At 32.7% G+C, this 19,996-nt stretch overlaps 1 protein-coding gene across 3 annotated transcripts; it reads left to right on the top strand.

The window, feature by feature from the left end:
* The first annotated feature begins 1,585 nt into the window (after positions 1-1,585).
* On the top strand, positions 1,586-17,758 carry LOC130640776 (amyloid-beta A4 precursor protein-binding family A member 2-like). Of its 3 annotated transcripts, XM_057447323.1 has the most exons (16): positions 1,587-1,651; positions 5,363-5,507; positions 5,842-6,801; positions 7,302-7,478; positions 8,600-8,733; positions 9,923-10,000; positions 12,340-12,373; positions 12,723-12,781; positions 13,173-13,262; positions 13,713-13,808; positions 14,237-14,452; positions 14,592-14,771; positions 15,192-15,404; positions 15,590-15,709; positions 16,210-16,350; positions 16,659-17,758. In XM_057447323.1, exons 2-16 carry the CDS (start codon positions 5,372-5,374, stop codon positions 16,728-16,730), a joined length of 2,706 nt encoding a protein of 901 aa, XP_057303306.1. In that variant the 5' UTR covers positions 1,587-1,651; positions 5,363-5,371; the 3' UTR covers positions 16,731-17,758. The 3 variants fall into 3 exon arrangements, with proteins under 3 accessions (XP_057303323.1, XP_057303315.1, XP_057303306.1); XM_057447340.1 differs by lacking the exon at positions 7,302-7,478 and having other exon boundaries at positions 1,586-1,651; XM_057447332.1 differs by lacking the exon at positions 9,923-10,000 and having other exon boundaries at positions 1,586-1,651.
* Positions 17,759-19,996: the final 2,238 nt, after the last annotated feature.

Below are 19,996 nucleotides of genomic sequence, written 5' to 3'. Positions count from 1 at the left end.
CGAAAATGGCTCAGGGGTCACAAGATCCTGTGGACGAGGTGCTTGTTTGCCATGATTACCAATGAATAGGAAAAGAAATCTATGCTTACGCTATTAGAAAAATATAAAAAAATATCAAGATACTTAAAAATATAAAATGATATAAAGAAAAAGTTAAAAATTTATAAAAACAAAATTTGGAAGTTAAATGTTATAAAATGAACGGTTATAAACATTCCGCTTTCGGCGGTTTTAATTCAGCAAATTTTTAAACTGCTTGCGAGTTGAGCCAAAAACAGATATTTCTATAATATGGAACACTGTTTTAAAAACCAATGCGTATTTATTATTAATCGAACGGATATGTTATTACTCGAAAATTATTTTGGTTCTACAAATAAAGCTGTAATATAAACTGCTAAGATTTTGAGATTTTTTATTCGCAAAGTTAGAAGAGTGGAACAAGAAAAAACACGTTTAAAGATGGAGTTATTAGAACCACTCTTTAAAAGAAAAATCAACACCGATCCCCATCACAGAGCTTTTTGTCTCGGCATTTCCGTATTAAAAAGAAATAAAGATAAGCTCTACGCTTTTGTTCTTTCCCCCAACCAGCAATGATTATAAAGTTACATAGATTGCGCCAATTTTGGATTATCCAAACACAGTCGATTTTGCAAAAATTTTTGCCTCGCTGCCGGAGTACGCGTGGGTAAATACTATAATTATCATATTGTATTTCAAATTTGACCCCAGAGAAACAAATTTCCCCTGATATAAAGAAAAACGCTACATGACCTGAGACCTAAGTTGCTTGCCGCTCCGAAACGGTTTTACTTCTTGCACTCTTAACTACAAAATTAAACTAAAAAAAAATCTCTCCAAACTCCCGTGCCCAGGACTCAACCTCTTAACCACGCTGTACTTTTAAGTTTTGCAGACACCCTTGAAGAACGAATGATTAAATCTAGTGTTCCAACCCCGCCCTCAGCGCTCTTTGCTCTGTATGTTATATTATTTCTGGTTGTGTCAAAATATCATAGGCGTAGAAAAGCCCTGCGACGAGGTTGTTTAGATTCTGAAGTCAAGTAAAATATTATCAAAGATCCTAACCATGGTCGCCAATTTTAACTATGGCTACAAATGATATCAGGCACAATGAAGTTCATCCACAGGTTTCTTCCTTGACGGCACCGAACAAAAAGTTTATTTTTTCAAGCAAAACAAAATTTTGCCTACGTAAAAAGCTGGACAAAAACACCAGCGTTAATTTAGCTTTTAATATGTTCAGTCACTTTTTTTCAATCGTTGATCTGTTATCGCCGTGTCGTATCACTCAAGAGTGTGTTCTTATTAAAGTTCATTTTTTGAAACACGGTGTTAGCGTGCCAATTGAAATATTATTCTTAACTTCTAAATTATTTTTCCTAAATCACTGATTTACCAGCACTCAAAATGTCTTTTTAGCTATCATTTATATACACCGCGACGCGACTCAAAACATTACTAGTCCCGCGTCAGTCGCAGGACTGGGCGCATTCCGCTACCTGTTTTTATCTCGTTTTGGTTCTGATAAAAAATTAATTGGATGTCGGTGAAAAAAACAGAACAGTACGGTATCCGATTTTCAAAAAGGCAAAAGTTTTTGCATTTTCAAACACTGAAGCTTATTGTGAGTCATATTTTATACTTTATTGTATCTTTTATCTTTAAAACGCTCCATATTTATTACGATTTACTGAAGACGCAATGAATTTTGGCTGTGTCAATTTCGCCCCCCCCCCCCTAGCTAAACTACCTTTCCAATTTTTGTTTAACTTTCAAACTAAATGTAGTTTGTGTTTGTGACCGGCACAGCTATTATGTGTATAGCTACCTTTTGTGTAGTTATAATTGAAAAACCATCTTTTTCGGAATGTCCTGTGGTAAAAACACGGACCTCTCACGGTCCCAAACTCTCACAGGAAAGAAGCTTTGATTAACAAGAACTACTATACAAGTATCTGAATTAAACTAAAGCTGAACTAGCAAAAATTCAGTCCCTTTGTAAAAAGAGCAAAGTAGCAAAGTGACCGCCAGAACAGTTGGCAGCGCGAACTGTGTGTTTTCCCTAAAATCATAAGGACTACCCTAAAACAAATACAGACATGTTAGTTATTTTTAAATGATCATGTGACATTTTCTGACCAGGAGAATGATTATCCTGATTTGACCAAAATTTTCCAGGTTTTGAACATGCTGCCATGGTGTATTCCAGGAGCTTCACCATGAATGTCCCAATGCAAGATTTCAGGAATTATATTTTATTTTTTATCACAGGAGGCAAGGTTGTATTTAAACCTTTCCTAACAAGAAGAGACTATTTTGTTTACATTAGTATTAATTCCTGGACACCCTTGACATAATTTGTTATTTGTTTTATTGTGTTATAATTTTTAAATTTCTGAATATATATATATGTCTTTGGATTTGGCAGTTTTTAAGAATTTATATATTTTGCGAGATAAGACCTGAGAGCTTAAGGTGTGAATAAGGGAAAGAAGTGCTATGTATTAAAAATTGTGTAACTAAAATTGGATGGTGGTCAATGCATTGACTTAGTTATATTCCAAAAGCATATAAAATTATCTAGACAATGATCTAAATATATATTATTTAAAAATTTTTTGAGATTATAAAGAAAAACGCCTTAAAAAATGACCCCCTTGTTTAGAAAATTTGTTCCATTTACAAAACTAAAAGATTTTCATACATTTTGTTTGCAATTTTGTATTTACTATACATATATCTTGGGAGCATTTTTGAATAATGCTTTGAATGTTTTTACTTTTAAAAATATTTCCCATTAAAGTTAAGTACTAAATTTTTCCCTTCATTTCATTAATTCTGAAAAAGTGTATTTTTCTATTTTGTTTTAACATCAAGTTTTGCATGCCTAAAAAAAATATAGAATGTTACCTCTGAATTTTCCATAAAATGTTAGTCAGCAATATAATTTTTTACTTTGGTTTTTCCAAATATGATATTTTTACTGTGGTTGTCAGCCGAAGTTTGGCAAAATATTACCAACCCATAATGAAAATGAGGTCAGCAAAGCGATTTATAGGCACCTCAGAGGTCAGCTTCTTCTTTACTCTGGGGATTTAAATTTAAATTTACCTCATCTTTTGCAGACGTTTTATTTTTCTATTCATCGAAAACTTCGACTCTGATTTCCTTAGAGTGACACGGTTGATTTTCAAAGTATGAAATAACTTAAATTTAAAATATTTTTTCCACACCCTTTAAAACAAGATCACTTCTGCCTACGTTATAAAGAGATTTTCTCAGCATGAAAACCTTGGCACACGTACAAATAAAAATACTATCCTTGAATCAATGTAGCTTGGCTTCCAGGTTGGCAAATCCAAATGCCAATGCAAATTTACATGGCTGGATGAGTATAGACTAGTTACCAGTGTTTACAAAATGTATGTATGTATGCAAAAGGCACGAGTGAGATAGGGAAATATCCTGGATGTAAAGAGTGCTTGATATGAAAATGTGTAATATAAAAAGAAAAATACACTTTGCAGAACACAAGTTTGAAAGGCAGAAAGAGTTGGGGTAAGCTAAGAAGCAGGATAAGTATCATAGCATTAGACATGTTTTTCAGAAAAAAACGTTGTGTTGGTTAGACATATAAAAAAATGAGGGCGGATAAATTTAAAAAAAAGTGTAGAGGCTTATAAATCCTGAGTCAAAGCCCACAGGGCGACCGAGAAAGACTTAGTTTGGGCACCCAAACCGGTATACCGGCGTCTAAAACCCTCTGGATACGCCAGTGATTGATTAATGCTGCCATTCAGTCATCTGAATTTCCCTCTGTTTTGAAAATTGTGTAAGTTTCACCACTCTTCAAAAAGAATGACTATGCCAAAGTTGCATAATCATCGACCAATAAGTGTAGATATTTTCTAAATTTTTTGAAAAAACATTGTTTAACAACTATCTCAATTTATTAAGTCAAAATTAATCTTTTCATTTTAGGCTTTCAAAAATTTTAAGGACTTAACAAATGTTCTATAACAGATGTTCGAAAATTGGTGTAGTTTTCTGGACAAGGGCAACATTTTAGATTGATTGTGATTGACTCAATAAATCATGACCTTCTGTCAGCTAAACTTAGAGTATGGTCTTAGTCAATTAGATTTGAAGATTCTTTTCAGCTACTTCTGTGACAGGAAGAAAAAAGAAAATATTAAAGTTGGATCCGTCTATGATTCATTAGATGTTGTAGCTGGCATCCCTCGAGAATCAGTTCTCGGTCCTCTACTATTAAATATTTTTATTAACAACCTTTTCAAATTAATCAATCTAGAAAAGAGCTTTGACTGTGTCAGACTTTGGTTGGTTGATGAAATGAAGGTTGTTACCAAAAACGTTTTGAAACAGTTTCCTTTGTTTAAATACTGAAAGGTAGCATGTTATGGTGCTAGGCTGTCAACATAACCTTTTTCAATTAATTTAGGCCTTTCTGTGCCAAAGAGCAATAAGGTTAAATTACTTTGTGTTGAATTTAGTAACAAGCTTAGGACACATAAACAAGCTTTGTAAAAGTGCAAGTAGAAAGCTGAATGTATTGACCAGGTTAGAGAGTCAGAAGCTGCAAAGCTTAGTGAATGTATTTGTCAAATCCTAGTTTAACTTCCCAAGTAATTCCATTACTTTGTGCTTAATATGTGATGGTCATTCAATTTTCCAAGGCTAAATAACCAGTTTTGTGTCTTGGTTTCTAAGCATTTGAGTATTTTTCTTTCTTTCTCTCTGTGTTTGTTATGGTTAGTCACTTCCAGTAAAATAACCAGATACAAAATGGCTGTTTTTGCAAAATGCACTCATCCCATAACAAACAACTAAGTGTTTTTATCTCATCTTTGATTTTTTTAATAACTTATCTGACTTGCTGAACAAGAAAAATAAACAGTGTTGGCATCAGATCGCTATGGTATATATATATTTGTTGTTGATTATAATTCAATAACCCACATTATTGGATTCCACTTAACTTTGAGGCAAATTGCTTCGATGGGGGGAAATTGCATCTTATATTGTGTTTTCTATTCTATAACCAACTGTTCAGCGTTTCAAGCTCTATTCGCTAAAAGTAATTTTTAGAATCTCAAAAAAGTGCATTATATGACTTGCAAATATCTATGCCACTTTCTTCACATGAACCCTTATAGAAAGGTTAATTTCTAGTTTATTATAATTAACCATATAATATTGAACTGCTTTAAGCCTTCACGAAAGCAAACATTTTGAAGTTAAATATTTTATTACTGTCTTATATCAACTCAATATAATATACTCTTTTCTTAACTTAATAAATTTGTATGAATAGAGTTCTAAAATGTCAAACAGCGAAGACGGCGAGGCATTAATGATGCCAACAGAAAAGGAAAGACATGCTGCTAAAGTGTCTGACAATGACAATGCTGCATTGTTGTCGTCTGGTGAGGAACAAGAAGAGTTGGAAGAATATACAGGTATTGATAAGGTAGTTTCTGAACTTAAGGATTGCATTATGTACAGGATTGTATGTGCTGAATTTTACCAATGCTGTGCTTAGAAATTGCAGAGTGCCTTGCTACTATATACAGGTTAAATTTGAAGTAACTTTAAACCTGCAGACCTATACAAGTGTTGATGGTGCTTAGGTTGAAAGTCTGTATAAAGGAATATAAATATAATTTAACACTGTTAGTAGAATAAATTCCAAAATTATATCGAAATTAATCACCTTATACACTTTAAAAAAAATAATTACTTGTTTAAAGTGTATTAAGTGTATTATAAGATAGGCTTATCTTTCTTTATTAGATATATTCGCTGATACCGTCAAAGTTACTGGTAAGATTGTACACAGAAGTGACCTTGACGAAGGTGAATCTGTTTCTGCAAGTGAGGAAGAAATTATGGGCTACACAGGTGATGTTGAGATGTATACTGATGTCAATGATAAAGAGGACAGCGTAAATGAGAGTGACACACCCATTGTCAAAGAAGGGACACTTATAAGTCTCAATGACGAAGAGGAAACAGAAGTAAATGAAACTGAAATTTTCAACGTACCTGAGACAATGACTAAGTCTTTAACTAATGATTCTATATCTGAGATAGCAACAAAACTAGAAGAAGTCAGTGTCTCTCCAGCAAGTAATGAAATTCAAGTGAAACCAGGAAAACCAGTTAAAGTATTAAGTGATTTAAGTGGGTTAGGTTTTAAAGGAGATTCAGGTTCTGAGATATCATCACACGAAGGGATAGATAGTAAGGGAGGGTATGCTAGTTCTGGTGAAACATCTCAACAACCAGCAGAAGAAGTCAATGTCATGAAAAAGAAAAAGCTGCGAAAACACATGACAGAGAAAGTTACACATGAAAACAATATTAAGGATATGTTCAATAGTTCAGGTGAATTTGTAGACGAAAAAGTAAATAATGACATGGCTTCACGTCTTAAAAGAAAAGAGAAAAGAAAAAAGAGGTTATCTGAAAGTAAAGATGAGTCAATAAAAAACAAGCTTATTGACGTGGACACTCCTCCACAGACCCCATTACATAATAATAAAACAACTGAAAAAAAGATAGTTGAACCTGTCACAGCAACAAAATCCAGACAAAATAGTCAAAGTAAAACAAAAAGGAAACGAACAAGACATAAAATTTATCTTGATGATCCAGATGTACATCAACTGATAACCGATCATGTTTCGCTGCTTCAACAATTTATCGAGGATACACAGTCAGGGAAAAACTTGCAGAAAAAACATGCAAAAGGTAAGGCTTTTGTTTATTTATTTTGTTGGGTGTAGCAGCACAATAAAGTCTAATTAAACAGGGTGTAATCCAGCATCCTTATTAGTCATGAAATGCTGATTTCCTAACTGGAATTTATCCTGAATTTCCCAATAGAAGCTAACTATATTTATCCAAGTTATGGGACTTTCATAAAATTTGTGAAGGAATGAGATTTAATACTTCAAACAACCTTAATGAAATTACAATTTGGGATTTGCGGCCACTATTTTAGATTTCTGTGGATTATCTGTAATACTGGGATCACACTTACATGCATTAGAAAGACCGTTTCTTAAAAATGCTATTTGTTATGTAAACAAAAGTTGTTGACTTTTAACAAGAAGAAATATTAAAATTAAAAAAAGTAAAAATAAAGTACTGTGTACAAAAGGAAACAACACTAGGAAACTTTAGTTTCTTTTATAACGTGGCCATAAAGGACCGTTTCACGAGTTTAAGTTAAAATATCACATACTTAGGTTTTTCACCATCTCAACCCAACAAACATCAGCAAGGATTATACAAAGTTAGCCCTTACAATGGTCATGGAAAAAGAGGCAAAAATATAATTGCAAGAATTAGAAATGATGAAACAACGTCAAGTTCTGAAGATGAAGATGATATAACAAATAAAAGAATAGGGCATAATATAAAAGGTTTGAGCATCATTTGTATTTGAAATGATTTTAGAACTCTCATTGTCAAAGCTTTGTCTTTTGCTTCTTGTGGCTATAATTTTTTTCGAAATAGTTAAACTTGTGAAATTAACTAAAGGAGTCAACGTTTTTTGTTTTGGAAGAATATTTACACTAAATTAAGATAAAAAACATGTGTGAAATTACAGGAAATTAACAAAATTCTTCTGTAATTTTAAGTCTTGCTAAATTTGTGGGGGTTCTTTAAAAAAAAAATTTTTTTTCAAAATATTTCTCATTAATATTAGTTTTCTTAACCCTTTAAATCTGAAGGACCATAAATATATCACACCTAAAATGTGACCTCTAATGCGGCAAAATTTTTTTGAAGTTTTCATTTTAATTTATTGGGCTTGTAGATTTTTACTTGGCAGTTTCAAGGAGTTCACTTTGTCAATAATGTCAGGATTTGTCAGGAAATTTTAAAACATTGTCAAAATTTCAGAAAAAATCCTAAAATATCAGTTATTTTTTGATGTGTCGGAAAATGTAAAAAAATTTAGGTCAAATAGAACTTTTCCATATACTATCAATTACCATTTTTAGGGTAATTCAAGGCTCAGAAAAATCATGTGTTAAAGGGGCTACGAACCGGTTAAAATTCTCACTTCTCATATATCCCGCGCATATGTTAAAAATCCGGCAAATGCGTTTTGCACAATGAACAGACTAGTGCACTTTGCTGGCTGGTTCAATATTTTTTTTTCGAAAAGTATGTTACAAAGAAATATTTCAGCCAGACACATTCTGGATGAAAACATGACCAAGGCTGGAGAAGATAAAAATTTTAGATATATCTATATGTTCGAGTCTGTAAATTACATCCATGCCAGAAAAAAAGCCAGTTTGTTCTTTGCTGCCATCAGCTCGACTTTCAATGTGAGTCACTAAATTCCAAAACCAACAGCAGTTGCGTAGCCCCTTTAATTTTGACTGGACAACCTGAGTTAAATGCTATACTGCCCTTCTGACATGCACCATATTTCAAAACCTTTGCTAACTTTTGCAGGTCTTGGTTTGATCTCTCAATGTATTTTAAGTCACAAAGTTCTTTAAGCCATAAAAGCTCTAATATTTTATAGGAAGACAAAATACGTATGACATTTGTCCTGATTGCGGAGAACGTCATCCACCTGATGATCTTGTGGAAGTTCAGGATATATGCCCTGATTGTGGTGTACGGCATAACAATCCATACGAACATACACCATCACCTGTAAGTAAAAATATTTTTCACATTTTAAAAATGCTGAAGTAATTTTTTTTTTGTCTCATAACCTGAGTTGTAGTTTCGAAGTGTATAATTATCAGCTTTATGACTGCTGCCTGACTGTTACAAAGACTGTGTATGACTATAAGTTATATTCGTTTGATTAGCTTATAGGTCATTAAAATAAGGCTTTGTTTTGCCCAATACGTGACTGCTCTGGCAAAAAATATTTCCTTATAATGTAAATAAAAGTAAACAGAAATAAATTTTAAAAATGGTTCACCTTAAAGTAAATGCTGATTTTATATCAGACGAAAAAGATCTTGTGAAGTTTACATAAATTTAAAACACAAAAAATTATAAATTTCAAACTAGTTAATCGAGCTAAGTTTTTTATTCTTTGGTGACTTTGCAATGAAAATTTTGGTAAAAATTCTCAATTCAAGCAGTTTAAATAATTAGAGCTGAGACCTTTCTAACTGATGTTAACCTCAAGTTATGCATTTTACTCCACCACATCAAAACTGGTCAAATGTAAGTAAAGCTACTTTGTGCATAACTAGCTTGACAGCAAGCAAAGTTTCTATCTGTGCTCCAACAGCTGTTAGCTCAAGACAAAAATACTACACTGTGTGTTAATGCTTGAACATAGTGTGAATGACATAACATTCACGTATGTAACTCTACTTCAACTTGATTACACTCCTTATACTTGTCTGTAATAATAGGAGGTTTGATTGAGGTGGAGAAGGCACACGGATGTGCCCTGGTAAACCTTCAATTACGTCCACACAGCATATATTTAAGTGAAAAAAACGTTTGAGAGAATTCAGAAGGCTGGTGAAAAATTTACTTCAGTAACAAAAACCTTGTTAAGAATGTGAATTTGACTCTAAATGAACTGATTTGACAACAACAAACTCAATATTTAAAGTCTGAATAACGTCACATTTGGGGGAAAATAGAGCTCTCACCTAAATTTATAATGTTATTTTTATTTAAACATCTTTTTGGATAGTTTGACCACAGTGTTTCTTTTCCCCCGAAGATAGAGTTATCTCATTGGCTAAAAGCTGAATCACCTGACTTTCTGACCTGAAAAATACTAGCCGTCACTAATATACTTACTATCAACACGACATTAACTACTTCAGTAATGTTTACTAACTATCTTTTCTAACAATTCATCCTACAGAAATGGAAGAAATACGTTGAGGCTTGTCGCGACACATTAAAACCTGGTCAGAAATATCAAGCACTATCGACACAACAGGTAATTTCATTGTTTACAGGCAGACCACATTGCACTTCATAGGTTAGTTTCAATATGTGTTGCATCCATGTTTGTTTTAAAATTTGTAATATGTACTAATAAGAAATAAATAATTTGATGATCAATCTAGATTTAATTCAGATTTTAGTGATACTTCTGGTCTGTAGGTTAGTTTTAGTCTGCCAAGTAAGCCACTTGCACATGAAGGTGCTTATGGACCATTTTAAATGCCAGACTTATTTTTTCACTTTATCAGTTTTATGTATAATAATCTTTCTAGTGAAAAGCCTGTATTAATAATTAATTATTAAATAACTGTTGGCATCAGCTTGATTTTTTTGTAAAGACTGCACGAAAAAGTTTAATATACTCATTAAGTGGAGTGGTTTAAACTTTTCAAAAGAATAAGATTCAAATGACACCTGTGCCAAATTAAACACCGCTTAAATAAACAACTGAGTGACATTTAGAGAAGGCATCTTAGATAAGCATAAAGCAGTCATTTCTGTAAATAAACATTCCCTTCTTTTTAATTCTTCTAGCTTTTTACAGTATTCTCATTTAGGCAACCCAATGTTCTGTTTGGAAGTATTTTTTAAAAGTTATGGCTGACATATTTATGCTTCTTTTGTTATCCTTTGTTGTTATCAAACATCTGTGATATATCAAGAATGTTTGCGAATATCAGCCTAATTTGAACTATGATATCTTGTTAATTCTTTTTTTTGTTAATTTGCTGTTTAAAGGGATATGGATAATTTTCCAACCTTAACGTATACACGCTTCAATATAGAATATGGTTTATAAAATCTAAAACTGCTGAAACTTCAGATTAAGTTAATGATTTAATTTAGATAATTAATATATTTGTTGATATTTTATTTGATCTGTCTGTTGCTAATTCAAACCAGACTTCCACTTGCGTAAACTTAAGGTTTTTTGAGATTCTTGTTCCTTAAGGCTCTTTCTCTTGTCCAATTTCTAGGGATTTCGACTTGACGTTTAACAATTGGAAATAAATTTAGTTCTCAAAAATGGACAACAAAATAGTATACTTCCATAATGCATCTTTTACCCTAAATATGAATGCCTTATTGTAATTTATTTTTATGGTTGTTCATCTGAAAAAAAATATTGGTCAAGTGAGCAAACTGTTTGTTTACAAAGGTAACGAGATGCAATCAGCCAAGGAGACGTTTTTATTGTTACCTTATGTTCATAATTATAAAAATGAAGATTTTTCAATTAGGGAGAAGAATTAACTAAAAGCTGTAATAGAAAGATTAAATAGAGTAGGCTGGAAAGAGAAGAATGTTTTCAGAAGTGCTTTTGTTTTCACGACAGTTTCTTTGTTAATATGCGTGGCCTTTACTTGTCTTGTTTTGTTGGTATCATTATCAAGAGCATTGCGGAAGAGAAGTACATAACTCTAAAACTGTTGACAAAAAGTGTTTCGCTAGTACTTTCAATATATTTTTTAATATTTCTTCTATTTTTATGATCCTCTTCAAATAAATTTAAAAAACATATGGAATTGTTTGACGTTACATGTAATGCAAAGAACATGCTAACTGCGGGGGAGAGTTTTTTACTATATAGAGTTGCTTGGATTGTTTGTGGGAGTAAAATGCACTCCTGCAGAGTGGTTAAGTTGATATAATCTTTACAATGTGATAAATATATAAGAGAAGAATAAAAGAGAGCATTTTGTTTGTACAAATAAATTCAATTTATTTTTATTTTTTTATTTTTTCTATTATTATTTTGCAAACACCACTTTTTTTATATTCCACGAAAAGATTCACACATTGCAGAAAATATTCCATTCGAAGTATCTATTTAAGTACAGACTAATGACCAACTTGTCTAAAGCGAAGACATTTACATCTGTTATGTCCAATTTTTTTTATTCTTTTTATTCACCATAGTTTCACTTTTTAATTTTGTTAACATAACATAACATTGTTTCTGTTACTACTCTTTCGAATTTTATATTTTTGGGAATTTTTTTTAAAAATTGCTAGTTTACCAATTCATGATCATTTTTTACTTTATTTTTACTGTGATGGTAACATCGTGTCCAACTTGTAAATTCATTGGTGGTGATTTAGACTTTTCCCAATATTAGTCCCTCAAAAAACTTTTATCTAACTTTGTTGAGGGACCAATATATTGGGAAAGTGTTAGATTTTTAAAAATAGTGTTTTAATAATGGTGATAAGACTATGTAACACGAGGAGATGATGCTGTTAAATGAAGTATTATTATATTGATTGACAGATGTGAATTAACAGTTATATTACTTCGTCAATATGACCGGCTATCGTTTGATATTACAGGACCCTGACGACGTGAAGCAAGACACCCTGCCAAGTAAGTCAATTTTGTGTTCTGTAAAATACTCCACATTCTATGGCATGCTTTGTCCCCAATTTTTTTTTTATTATTAGGACTACGATTTTTAAAAAGAAAAGTCTAAGGCAGAAAAATGTAGACCCTTTTAACCCAAATCACAAAATATCGAGTTAAAAACAATTTTTGGGTATTAATTAGGGGTCAGGCTCTCTAATTTTTCTGAAAAACTCGTAAAAAAAAATCATCCAGGCTAATTAGTAAATTTTCAAATGTTGGAAATTTAAAAAATTTTGATGTATAGAACGCAGTTATCGGCTATTTGAGTGTGAAATAAAGTCCATATCCTAAGCTAAAGCCTAATTTTTAGGTATTGAAGGTCCTCACACTTTAGAAGAACTCACTGAAGGAGCAAAGTATCAACTGAAGGTAAGATGTTTATCCAGTCCACCCTTTACTGCCCGGTGCTTCAGCGCTATTTTTTAAAAATATTCACTTACTTTTGCATCGAAGATGTGTCATGTAGACCTTTTTTGAAATAAGTTAGGTTTGAATGGTAACGCGCCGACTAAACTATGTCAAGATTACTTTAAGACATTTGACTATCTTTCCGTACCGTTTCCGGCAGATGTGTTAATCCCGACAATTTGATTTCTAACAAACTACCGAATTAATCATGTCATAACCAACCGGAACAAATCTGGGAAGTTGTGTGACATACTTGGGAAAGGCCTTGGAGGGGGTGACACCTAAACTAAAGTGTAACTCCATCGCATATCCTAATAATAGCAGGAAACTTAAGTTTTTTTCTTTTTATCAGTACTTGGGCTCATCTCAGATAATCACACAGCATCCAGTTACCAAGGAAACACGTATGCAACAAGCTCAAGAGGCATATAACAGGATCAAGGTACACACGTGATTTTGTTTTTAATTTAAACGCAAGGGTGAACAAAATGTTTCGATTTATACGTTTGCTACAAACTATTTTAGCTAATGTCGTCACCGTTATTGTTTTTAAAGGGTATTTTTATGTCCCTTTTATGTCCCTAAAAATAAAGTAAAGAATAATTGATTAAAAATAAATAGTAATTAGCTTTATTTAAAATATTAACTCCCAGTTTTAATTAAATTTTACAATTCGCTTAAGTGCTGCCTGGGCGTTTTTTTAGCATCCGCATATTACCCTGGGCGTTCATTTAGAAGGGGCGTTTCTGTAGAATACTAATTTGTTTTTCAAAATAAAATTGGTTTTTGGGAGTTTCTGGGCTTTTATTTAAACATGGGCGACAGCCAGACTTGTCGCTTTACACTACATGTACGAATTGTTTTTAAATATTTCTTTTTGTTATCATTATAGGGACAAGGTGATGACGAGGATGAGGATGACGTCAGCACAAATGTCAACATGGTCATCTCTCTTGAAAGAATAAAAATTATCAACAAAGATACAAAAGTATGCTCAAAATACTTTTTTATATCACAGAAAATATAAATTTACGAAGAATCGGGTAAATTTTGATAAAAGATGAGGAAGATCTTTTTTTTGGCACAAAAGCTTTTATTCGCGTGAGTGCATTCGCATGAATGAAAGAATATGAGAAAATAACCTAATATTAAAATTAAGAAAAAAAAGTTTATTCTTGCTTTTTGACATGATATTGTAAACATTAAAGACAATAAAAAAATTTTCCTCAAAATTGAAGAAAGTGTTTCCAAAACGGGGAATTTTTTTGATTTTCATCAGGAAAATCAGTCAAATATCAGGAAATGTTATGGTAAGTTTTGACTTTATGAAGACTGTCTGACAGATAAACAATTTAGTTTTTGTGGTTTGTTTGTTTGTTTGTTTGTTTACTACATTATTTATCTTATTTTTCTTAGTTTGAAGATGTGATGATGGACCATGCCTTGCGAACAGTTTGTTTTATATGCGATATGGGAAAAATTTTAGTCCTGATGGCCCGAAGATTAACTAGTGATCATAGTACTGATTTTTCGATTGAACAAGGCAAACCCATTTCTCTTGGCTCGATTGTGGGCGATCGAGAAAACAAAACTTCCAAAAATATTTGTCACGTGTTTGAATGTGAAATTGAGGTAAGCAACTTTTATCCCAGGCTATTTTTGCATCGAGTATCAGATGACGAGAAAAAAAATTCCTAGTTTTTACAACTTAATGTCATTGCACCCTGGACGGCTTGCAGACTTAATATACCAACTTTTATCTTCATTATAGGCTTCCAAGATCGCTAAAGCCATTGGTCAAGCGTTCAACGTCGCTTACAGGCAGTTCTTACAAACCAACGGTATCGCTCACGAGCATGTCGAGGAAGCAGAGTATTGTCATGTACTGGAATCACAAAAGCTTGTAGGTGCCGATCTGGATCAATTAACAGACAAATCAAATGCTAGAGATGTAAGTGAAAGAATGGTTTTTTATGACGATGAATTTAAGTATTTTGTCTGTTGAATGGTGAAACCGTCAATTTACACGCATTATATAACCAACTTTGTCATACCTAACTGAAAGAAAAAAACAGAAAATGTTCTTATATGTATTAAACGAAGATTCATTTTCTTAAGCGTAAGTTTCTTACCCAAAATTCTAGGTGAAATGACCAGTTTTTTAATACTTTTTTGAAGAAAAAAATCAGCGCAAATCAGTTTATACTTCAGCTAACTGTTATCAAATAACTTTGAACAAAATTTAGTGGCAGTTTTGAGCAACTTTATCTGCCCGTGAAACATTAGCCTACCCATTAAAATTTCGTATAGTTGACCAATTCATTGAATATAAAAGTCAATTTAGTCTCACTGCTCATTGGATTTTTTCTAGGTTGTTGTGGTGAAGAAACGTGGTGATTACTTAGGTATCATGTTATTAGAATCTGGATGGGGGTCAATGTTACCCACAGTGTTTGTGGCTCATCTCGCAAACTATTCCGCAGCAGCAAGATGTCAACAGTTGCTAGTGGGAGATCATATATTGTCATGTAATGGTGCTAGTTTAGTAGGATTGCCGCTCTCGGAGTGTAACACTATTTTAAGAGTGAGTTTTTAAATTCTAATTGATGCAGAACCTTTTTTAGCCATGCTTTACCTAGAACCTCGCCCTAATTTTTTTTTGATTTGATATGATCTAAAAATTTGACCAAACATAGATATGTGAACCCAAAAATGACAGTCTCGAAAAAAATGCGCTGTTTTTAAGTGAACTTTATCGTTATTTTTCAGAATACGCGTTCAAGTAATCGAGTAGTACTGCGTGTCGTATCGTGTCCTCCAGTTGTTGATGTTGTTGTCTCTAGACCGGATGTAAAATACCAGTTAGGATTTAGTGTTCAAAATGGCACCGTAAGTAGTGATAGATGTTTTCGCGAATTAGGTCCTTTTTTAGAAGGGTGTGTTATTTACTTATTTCGCTATCACTTGTGTTACAAAAACAATGATGTATTCTCGACATCATGTTGGTTAACACTGAAGGATGCAGTAAAGGTTTAAAATAGTTCGCCATATTTGAAATCTCTTTTTAGCTAGTAGGATTCTCTCTTCTCTCAATCAAAAGGTCGACTATTCAGGGGACTCGGAAAACTAAGGGATTCTGAGGGAATTGATTATAGAAAACCTTCAAAAACCAGGTTTTGTTTTTATTTTTTTTTACGGGAATTTATGATTTTTGAAGTCGTTGCATGTATTGTTTATTAGTGGTGGGAGAGTAGAATTTTGAACACCTCAAGGATGGGGTATCACCATGGGCATATTGTTGAAATTAACCCCAGAAACCTCTGGGAATAATGTACTGGAGTTCTCACACAACTAATATTTCTACAGTAATATTTGTGACCATCTTACAGATTTGCAGTTTGTTGCGTGGGGGAATTGCTGAAAGGGGTGGAGTGCGCGTTGGTCATCGTATCATCGAAATAAACGGTGACAGCGTGGTGGCGAAATCTCATCAACACATTGTGGATATTTTAGCAAATACTATTGGTTCGGTGAGTTTTGCTTTGTTAGCCAATCAATTTTGTGCATTGAAGATGCTCGTATATACAGCCGATGCAGTTACCTGTATGAGCAGAGAACCATGCTGATATTTCGATCTAAGTCTAAGACGTGCACTATGTTAGAAGGTTTACTTTTTTTAAGCTGTGCATAAAACTTTCTTTTTATCAATTCTGGCGGAAAACTGAAGTGATATTTGAATGTTTAGAAAGTGCTGTATAGTTGTAGACCTTTTCTTCACCACATGGTCACAGATTAGGCTGCAGTGAATTGTTTCATTCTTTCTTTCTTTGTATTTTAGATCAGCATGAAAACGATGCCAGTTGCGATGTATCGGTTAATGGTAGGAGACGATCAACCACAACACGTATGACGTCACTAATGACGTAGGATGAGGTTATATTAAAAGATCACGTGAACTTTCAAAATCTGTAAAGTCTCACATTAATCGCGCATGACTGATTTTACGTTTCAGTTTGAAACAGGCGTGGAAGAGTGTACTGTGCACTTTGTAGTGGATATCTCTCGAGATGTAGTTGAATTTTCAATTAGTTACCAGTCTTCAACATGGATAGGCCTGTAATTAAAGTTCGACAGATAGAATTAAATAACCGAGGGACAAAAATTCTCTCATGAACAAATGTTCGGCCGGGTTCCTGTGAATTGTTTAGAAATTAATTTTCGACTTGTGTCTTCTATTTGAATAATTTTTGCGAATTTTAAAAATTTAAAAAACTGAAGAAAAGTCTAGTTCCCTTAAAATCTATCAGATAGTGTAACAAAGCTGTTTTTCCTCACGATGCTATCGTGTTTTTGAGTACAAGTTACGTTAGCATTTTGTTCTGCAAGTGAGATATCTTATTATTTTGGAAATTTCTAATCCTAATTTTTTCTTTCAAAATGTAAAATATTATGTAGTATATTCTTTCCTACTTTTTTTACTCTTGTTTTCTACTTAATTTTTATTTATATATTGCATGCTTTGCAAAGGAGTAAATCAAATTCTAAGGCGTTTATTGTTTGATCTATTTACGTCTGCACGAGAGGGAATTCATCTCGTAACATTGAAAGTTAGTATAGGCGTACGTAGAACAACAATTCATATTTGCCTTTGCCAGTCAAATCCCCTCTGCTTACATTTGTCTCACTTATACAATTTGGTAGAAATCCAGCTTAATGCACTATTTTCCATCAACTTTGATCTCTTTTTTTAAATTTTCCAAACATATTTTTAAAAAATATATTTATGCATTATTTAAATTACAGTTAGTTACTAAGTACAGGGACTTTTATAACCACCCTATGGAACCCCTAGATTGTATAGTGAATAATGTCTTACAGTACATGAAAATATGATGTGTTTTATCGTTAGTAGAAAAATTCCTAAATGTGATCTTTTCACCCCCTCTTTTTCTAATGTTGTGGGTTCTGGATTTTGGATTTTAAGCAGAAAAAATTGTTATGTGTCGCGTCAACATTATCAATAATATCTCTAGGGTTGTAGATGCCAACCGCGTTTTCGTAGTGTGTATGCAGAAAGGTCGGTTTTCATTATAGCCAGCAATTCTTGTGCAACAGTTTTTGTGCAAGTGTTTTTATGATTTTTTTAACGAAAGTGAATGTTTACGAAAAAATGTAAAGCGTTTGTTTGCAAATATTACAGGGTGCCCACTTTGTCAGGAATGTCAAAAAAAGCCTGAAACATCAGCATTTTAGAGAATTTTTGGTTAAAATTGTCAATTTCAACGAGGATCGGTAGGATGACCATACTTAAATCTCCCAAATAATCAGAGCCCCAATAGTAAATTTCTCTTACAAACATCATGGTGATAACAAATGGAGCATGGTGATTAACTTGCAACAGAGTTGGTTAGTAAATGGATAATTTGTTAGTAGAAGTTTCTATTTTCCCAAAAATTTCGGGAAAATCTTTAAATATAGGAATTTTCACCCTTAAACTTTCTAAATTCTTCTGAAATTCTAAATTTTAAAACTGTGACTACCCTGGTTGATATTCAGATATTTTGTTACAGAATTAGCATTAATGTTTCGTAGTTTTTTAATATGATTTCCACTAAATTTACATTTTTAGACCTATCCAAGCTTTTATAGAACTAGTCGTTAGCCCGTGGAAAAATCCACGGGTTCGCCCGTCCTTTCTATACCACATTGTGTGCGTCTCGCTACCTGCGCAGCTAAGCTACCATTTTGCGTGACGGACAGACGTTTGCGGGTTTTATAATATAGATATCTGTACTGGCTTGAAGTAGCTGAAAATTTAAGGAAGATGTCAGAACATTGGTTGACAACACTGGGTGGACAACCTGAATAAGTTTCCACAAAAATTATTTCTCCAAGTTTATCTCACTTGCATTTGTTTATTTCTCTCTCTAACTTAGGTTGACTCGCAAATCGGGATGTGTACACTAAACGTCCTTACCGCTGTTAAATTTTTTCACCATTGCTTTCGAAAATCAAAAAGAAGAAAATTTTCATCCACAAAACCTGAAATCAGACAAACTCGGACAAGCAAACGCTTCTGTGAAGAATATAAAACAGCTCTTCTATTCTCAAAATATCGCTGTTTAGCCATGGTACGAAATATTTATTCGTCAAAGGATATAACACCCTAACTTTAGGTTGACGTTTAGCGCGCGTTTTTCGATTTATGTGTGTCACCCCTTAAATACCTTGAAATAAAATTTTTTTTTTACAAAGCGAAATTACAGCAGTAGATTTTTTGGGTTTTCGACAAAGTAAAGTAGCGTTTCTTTTATGTACACTGTAGTATTATATTTTTGCTCAAAAAGTTTTACACCTAATTTCTGTGCAAAATTTCGCGTAATTTCAAATTTTCGCGCGAGTGCATGAAAATTATAACGAATATAAACTATATTAAAATAAATCAAATGATTCAAACCTATTCCCAGACCTCTCTAAAGGTTGGAGTCCTTATATGACATGAATACAAAAGCTATTACACCAAGCTGTTAACAAAAATTTATCAAAAGAACAATGCGTGTAAACTCTGACGTCAAATGCTAAATTAATTATGACGACAAATTGTGTTAACAAAGTACATTTTATACAATACACTTTTGTAACCAAGAGGTTTCTAAAACGTGTTTTTCCATATAAAGATAAAAGTTTCGTGTTCTAAATGTTTTCAGGAAATTTAAATAGTTTAATTGCTGACGTCGGCATTTTTGTATTCGTGTCTTCGATATATATTTGCGTTCCCGCTAGCACATGTATAATTTAACATCGTCGCTTAACCGTCGATGTTTTTATAATAAATTTTTAATTTAAACTTTAACCTAAAAAACAATGTGGAGAAGAGTGACAGCTGAAACGATTAGAATAAAGTTCTATTAAGAATGTTTAAAATTTAAAATTTGCAAATGAAAGGAAAATATAATAAAACTTTTTCTCGCATGTAAATATAAAAAAACTTAAACGGAGGAGAGAAGGATACACTTGATTAATCATGGACGACATTATTATACCTTGGTGTAATTGACGAGTAATTATGACGTCATATTGTAGATATGCTAACATAGCTTTGGCAAGAAAGAACTTGAAAAGTATTACAAAAAACTTCAGAAGTATTTAGAATTTAAGAATTGTTTTAATCTTGAT

Source organism: Hydractinia symbiolongicarpus, chromosome 1, assembly GCF_029227915.1.
Source record: "Hydractinia symbiolongicarpus strain clone_291-10 chromosome 1, HSymV2.1, whole genome shotgun sequence".
Taxonomy (NCBI): domain Eukaryota; kingdom Metazoa; phylum Cnidaria; class Hydrozoa; order Anthoathecata; family Hydractiniidae; genus Hydractinia; species Hydractinia symbiolongicarpus.
This window is presented reverse-complemented; position numbering and strand designations above follow the sequence as displayed.

Bases quoted from the DNA above. Each gene is read 5' to 3' on its own strand.
- LOC130640776 (XM_057447323.1), top strand. From the start codon at position 5,372: ATGTCAAACAGCGAAGACGGCGAGGCATTAATGATGCCAACAGAAAAG. The intron at 6,802-7,301 runs GTAAGGCTTTTG...TCACATACTTAG, and splicing joins GCAGAAAAAACATGCAAAAG to GTTTTTCACCATCTCAACCC. The intron at 15,405-15,589 runs GTGAGTTTTTAA...GTTATTTTTCAG, and splicing joins AGTGTAACACTATTTTAAGA to AATACGCGTTCAAGTAATCG.